The sequence below is a fragment of the Oncorhynchus mykiss genome, chromosome 13, assembly GCF_013265735.2.
Source record: "Oncorhynchus mykiss isolate Arlee chromosome 13, USDA_OmykA_1.1, whole genome shotgun sequence".
In the NCBI taxonomy this organism is placed as follows: domain Eukaryota; kingdom Metazoa; phylum Chordata; class Actinopteri; order Salmoniformes; family Salmonidae; genus Oncorhynchus; species Oncorhynchus mykiss.
The window spans coordinates 38,873,972-38,880,227 of NC_048577.1; the positions used below are offsets into that span (position 1 = coordinate 38,873,972).

Here is a 6,256-nt window from a genome sequence, read left to right on the forward strand (position 1 = left end):
AGAAATGAGAAAGGTCACACACAAACAGGGTTGGTACAATTTCTACAATTTCCATTTCAGGTTTATCTTTCTTTTTGTCTGTTTCAGACAGTCTTAGAAAGTTAGCTGGATAACTTTATATGCTTTGTTGTCATATTTGATGACAGACCTTGACAAGAGGGATGGTTCCCTCCCTTGTGTTCTGTAGTCTACACAACTGCATGAATGTGCAAGGTGCACAAGACCTAGATTAAACACTATATATGCAAATGTGTGTGGACACCCCTTCAAATTAGTGGATTTGACTATTTCAGCCACACCCATTGATGACAGGTGTATAATCAATCTCCATAGACAAACATTGGCAGTAGAATGTCCTTACTGAAGTGCTCAGTGACTTTCAATGTGGCACCGTCATAGGATGCCACCTTTCCAACAAGTCAGTCATCAAATTTCTGCCTTGCTAGAGCTGCCCTTGTCAAGAACAAGCTCACAGAACTGGAGCGGGACCAGCGAGTATGCGCTTAAAAATGATCTGTCCTCGGTTGCAACACTGACTACCGAGTTCCAAACTGCCTCTGGAAGCAAGATCAGCACAAGAGCTGTTCATGAAATGGGTTTCCATGGCAGAGCAGCCGCACACAAGCCTAAGATCACCATGCGCAATGCCAAGTATCTGGAATAATGAATCATGATTCATCATCTGGCAGTCTGATGGACTAATCTTGTTTTGTCGGATGGCAGGAGAACGCTACCTGCCCCAATCCATAGTGCCAAATGTAAAGTTGGATGGAGAAGGAATAATGGTCTTGGGCTGTTTTTCATGGTTCATGCTGTGCTGCTGGATACTCCTGATATCCATCCAAATCCGATGCATTCTGAAAATTGAGTGCAAGTAGGTCTATGTCCGGCTTATTTTATGAAACATTTATAACAAGGGCCACATCCCAACGGTACAACAGATTTTGCTATCAACTCAATTAATCAAATCAGACTCACCTAAATTAAAAACTCAGTTTTAGTTTCTTCTCTTTTATTTTGCAGTGAGGTAGGCCTAGGATGCGGTCCAAAGACTTAAAAGACACACCCTCGTCCACTTAACCTCCCTCGCCTTATGCCCTTGGGGGAATCCCTGTCGCCATCATGGAGGGCGGTCCAAATTATTAGCCAAACAAGGGAAGTTTGCAACGTAATAAGCCCCTCAGCCCTCGTTTTTAAGTTGGCTTTGTGAGTGTATAATTATGTTCACTCCGAGTGTACAATTATGTTCACTCCGAGTGTACAATTATGTTCACTCCGTGGCCTGAAACTCCCCATAATTCAATTTGCGACGATTGTACATCCGCTAAGAAAAGTCTGCGAAAACTTAAAAACAACCTCAATGGAGAAGTCAACATACAAGTGTAAGTAAAAACAAATGCAAATAAGTTTGAAAATGTGCTACTAGTGCACATGACAGCACAAACACGTCTTGTAAATAGTAAATATGTTTTTGTTTGGTTATCTTTTGGAAATTGTAGAAATAAAACATTTTCCTTCTTCAGAAGTTCCAGCTAGGCAGGCTAACATTAGTTAGCTAATTGATTTGCTAGCTATCAAACAGTAGGCGTATATATTAATAATTATATATTTAAGTGTCCACTTAATTTGAGAGCTGAGGGAATAGGGTGTCTTTTAAGTGTTTGGACCGCAGCCTAGGCTACTTTTCCTTTCCCCACCACAAGAGTAGCATTCGAGATTACCTTCTAAACATTGTGGCAGAGTGTAGTGCGGCCTAAACAGAAAACAATATGCTATGCTGGTTTAATATAAATATGCCTACTTTAACACACAAAATGAACTATTTTTCTAACTTTCAATGGGAAAACAGGTAAACCCACAGTTGCACCTGCTTTTCTATAGTATTTCCCGCCCTTTGAATTCAGGTAATTATCATTTTTTCCACTCCTTGTACTCTGTGTCATATGCCAAAGAGACTGGCCTTTCAGTAATTTCAACTTTCAATATGCAGTTTGACAATGTGGAAACAGACTGATACCCAGACTAGAGTTCATACTCCGAAGATGGAATATGCCATTGCCATACCTTTAGACACATCCGAAATAAGTTTTTATCACAATCATGATTGTGTTCACAAATGTAAAAACCAATGCGCACAGGCTCAATATGGCTGATCGCAGATCTGCCCATAGCCACAGGACCTGCCGCGTCATTTCATTCTTCAGTGGCAGTGCGCATGTGTGAAATTTAAAGAGGGACGTTTGAGGAACTGAAACTGCAGACGATATCTATGCTTATAATTAACAGCCTTCAATAAAGTTTAGTATTGAAGTTTACGGCAAACGGATCCCAACAGGCACACGGTGTGAAATATTTCACCACTATTTAGAAAATCTATAGGTATCTGACTTTTTTTTTAACGAACAACAGCAGCTGTAGCAGAATACTGTCGATGTTTTAGTGCGGCCTCGGCATATCCTAGGTCTGCTTGCCGATATCAAATGCCACAGCAGCGGGGCGAAACTTTGGCTCTTCAGCCTGCATTAGCCCAATAGAAGGTTATCTAACCCAAAACATGTCTGAGATTCTGGTTGTTGTAAAAGAGAGCTTGGTCAAAATGTTCTTGCGCTTTTATTATGCTGTATTTTCACTTCATGTGAGCGATATATGCTTAAGAATACTCTTTGAAAATTATGTTTATTTTGCAATAGAATAATCATGTGGCGTAATGTTTACTTTTCTCAATGTGTTGCTTACATGTCTTTTTGTTGTTGTTTCAGGACAAAAAGAAAACCATGTCAACTCAGCCTCTCATCAGATCAAAGCAGACCGAGAAATCAATCAATGGAATATCCACACAGGTTGTTTGCACAGAATTCAGTAACTACATATTTATAGTTCTCACACAGTATGGAAAAATTGGCACTTTAGTATCAGTCACACCTGCCTCCAGATCCGGTGATATCAGCACTTCCATGTTCACCACTAAAGTATTGCTGGGAAAAGAAGAGGTAAGCAGCTAGACACCACTGGAATTTTTCTTAATATTAGTTACATTGTATTACCGTAATTGACTACTATGAGTATGTATGTGGCTGGCTACATTGTTCCTCACACATGGTCTTGTTTTATTTCTCCCTGCAGGCTTTGACACACGTCTGTGCCAAACACTTGGCAACATTTGTGTCACAAGAGGCAGGCAACAGGCCTGTTCTACTGGGGTTGGCACTGAAGGACAGTTCCATAGAAGCAATAAAGGCCATGAAAGATGTAATAAAAAGTTGTCAAGTCTGGTAACTACTGGTACAGGGAACAAGCAACAGAATAGCCTACCTGGAAAGACAATTCAAGAAAAGGCTTCATACACTTAACACATTTTTTTCCTCAATGTTTTTCCATCCTTTAAAAATGTATTTTGTTGTCTGTTGTTACTTCTAAGCATGATGTGGTAATAAATGCCATATAAATGGGAAGTTTATGCGTTATAAATGCCGATAGAATTTGAGGGATTGAGTGGGAGCCAATGGTCACAAACTGATTCTGTTTGAGACAACCATCTCGATTTTAAAGCCACACTGAATACTGTTAGTGCACAACTAACACAAATATAAATAAAGGAGCAAATGCATCTCATTCCCATGCAAAATAGCATTTGATTGATTGCTATGATATAAAAGCTTGGGGTCACTTAGAAATGTCCTTGTTTTTGAAAAATAATAATAATGTGTCCATTAAAATAACCTAAAATTGATCAGAAATACGGTATAGACATTGTTAATGTTGTAAATTACTATTGTAGCTGGAAACGTCAGATTATTTTATGGCGTACAGAGAGGCCCATTATCAGCAACCATCACTCCTGTGTTCCAATGGCATGTTGTGTTAGCTAATCCAAGTTTATCATTTTAATAGGCTAATTGATCATTAGAAAACCTTTTTGCAACTATGTTAGTACAGCTGAAAACTGTTGTGCTTATCAAACACGCAATAAAACTCACCTTTAGACTAGTTGAGTATCTGGAGCATCAGCATTTGTGGGTTTGATTACAGGCTCACAATGGCCAGAAACAAAGAACTTTCTTCTGAAACTTCAGTCTATTCTTGTTCTGAGAAATGAAGGCTATTCCATGTGAGAAATTGCCAAGAAACTGCAAATCTGCTACAATGCTGTGTACTACTCTCTTCACAGAACAGCGCAAACTGGCTCTAACCAGAATAGAAAGAGGAGTGGGAGGTGCACAACTGAGCAAGAGGACAAGTAGTTTGAGAAACAGACACCTCACAAGTCCTCAACTGGCAAGCTTCATTAAATAGTACCCGCAAACACCAGTCCCGTTTCGGGAAGGCTACCCCAAACCTTTGTCCCAAGTTAAACAATTTAAATGCAATGCTACCAAATACTAATTGAGTGTATGTGAACTTCTGACCCACTGGGAATGTGATAAATCAAATCAAATCTGAAATCAATCACTCTCTACTATTATTCTGATATTTCACATTCTTAAAATGACGTGGTAATCCTAACTGACCTAAAACAGGGAATTGTTACTAGGATTAAATGTCAGGACTTGTGAAAAACTGAGTTTAAAGGTATTTGGCTAAGGTGTATGTAAACCTCCGACTTCAACTGTATGTAAATAAGGTATTTCTATTTATTTGTAATACATTGCTAAAATTTCTAAACTGTTTTTGATTTGTCGTTATGGGGTATTGTGTGTAGATTGCTGAGGATTTTTTAAAATGTAATCCATTTTAGAATAAGGCTGTAATCTAACAAAATTTGGAAAAAGTCAAAGGGTCTGAATACTTTCCAAAGGCACTGTAAAAATTTTAAAAGAACTGTTTTTTAAAATGTAATCTTTATTTAACTAGGCAAGTTAGTTAAGAATATTTTTTTTTCCACAATGACAGCCAAACCCAGGCTACGCTGGTCCAATTGTGCACCACCCTATGGGACTCCCAATTATGGCTGGATGTTATACAACCTGGATTCAAACCAAAGACTGTAGTGTTGCCTTTTGCACTGAGATGTGGTGCCTTCGACCCCTGTGCCACGCGGGAGACTCCTTTACACTGATGTTCCCAATTCTGATCTGTTGCCCAATTATTGGCAAAATAACATGTTGCAAAGATCAGAATTGGGCTGACTGTGTGAACACAACCTAGCTGTAAAGAGTTCACACTGGACTTGATTCTACAGTGAAGGCTAATGCAACAAAAATATCAACACAACATTAAAACATTTCAAAGATTTTACTGAGTTACAGTTCATAGAAGGAAATCAGTCAATTGAAAGAAATTCATTAGGCCCTAATCTATGGATTTCACATGACTGGGCAGGGATGCAGCCATGGGCCCACCCACTTGGGAGCCAGGCCCAGCCAATAAAAAAAAATAGTTTTTCCCCACAAAAGGCTTTATTACAGAGAAATAGTCCTCAGCAACTCCCTCACCCCTCAGACGATCCTGCAGGTGGAGAAGCCGAATGTGAAGGTCCTGGGCTGGCGTGGTTACACGTAGTCTGCGGTTGTGAGCCCGGTTGGACATACTGCCAAATTCTCTAAAATGACGTTGGAGGCAGCTTATAGTAGAGAAATTAACATTCAATTCTCTGGCAACATCTCTGGTGGACATTCCTGCTGTCAACATGCCAATTGCACACTCCCTCAACTTGAGACATCTGTTGCATTGTGTTGAGTGCACATTTTAAAGTGGCCTTTTATTGTCCCCAGCACAAGGTGCACCTGTATAATGATCATATTGTTTAATCAGTTTCTTGATTTGTCACACCTTGGCAATGGAGAAATGCTAAATAACAGGGTTGTGCCCAAAATTGAAGAGAAATAAGCTTTTTGTTGGTATGGAGCATTTCTGGGATGTCTTTTTTCAGCCCCTTAAACATGGTACCCAACACTACATGTTGCGTTTATATATGTTTTCAATGTAAAGTGTTGTTTCATGAGCTAAAATAAAAAAAATCCCAGAGAATTTGGTATGTCCAACTGGCCTCAAAACCACAGACCACGTGTAACCACATAGTTCTCACTTATTACATACACACACGACTAGATGGACATGCAAAGGGTGTATATGCCACTAGGCCTATGGTTATGTCACATGACGATGACCGCTTCTACGTCCATGTTCCACCTGAATGTTTACCTGGGGTGTATTCATTAGTCTGGCAACGGAAACCGTTTAAGAAATAAACGGAAGCAAACAGTGCGAACGGAACGAAACTGGGAGGGACCTATCGGAATTTGTCCAATTGAAACTC

At 39.6% G+C, this 6,256-nt stretch overlaps 1 protein-coding gene across 3 annotated transcripts; it reads left to right on the forward strand.

The window, feature by feature from the left end:
• Positions 1–2,189: 2,189 nt before the first annotated feature.
• On the forward strand, positions 2,190–4,001 carry LOC110486302 (proteasome assembly chaperone 3). 3 transcript variants are annotated; one of them, XM_021557784.2, is made up of 3 exons: positions 2,190–2,379; positions 2,760–2,990; positions 3,124–4,001. In XM_021557784.2, exons 2-3 carry the CDS (start codon positions 2,775–2,777, stop codon positions 3,274–3,276), a joined length of 369 nt encoding a protein of 122 aa, XP_021413459.2. In that variant the 5' UTR covers positions 2,190–2,379; positions 2,760–2,774; the 3' UTR covers positions 3,277–4,001. The 3 variants fall into 3 exon arrangements, with proteins under 3 accessions (XP_021413459.2, XP_021413460.2, XP_036796908.1); XM_021557785.2 differs by having other exon boundaries at positions 2,190–2,342; XM_036941013.1 differs by lacking the exon at positions 2,190–2,379 and adding an exon at positions 2,423–2,537.
• The last annotated feature ends 2,255 nt before the right edge of the window (positions 4,002–6,256 follow it).

Bases quoted from the DNA above. Each gene is read 5' to 3' on its own strand.
- LOC110486302 (XM_021557784.2), top strand. From the start codon at position 2,775: ATGTCAACTCAGCCTCTCATCAGATCAAAGCAGACCGAGAAATCAATC. The intron at 2,991-3,123 runs GTAAGCAGCTAG...TTCTCCCTGCAG, and splicing joins TATTGCTGGGAAAAGAAGAG to GCTTTGACACACGTCTGTGC.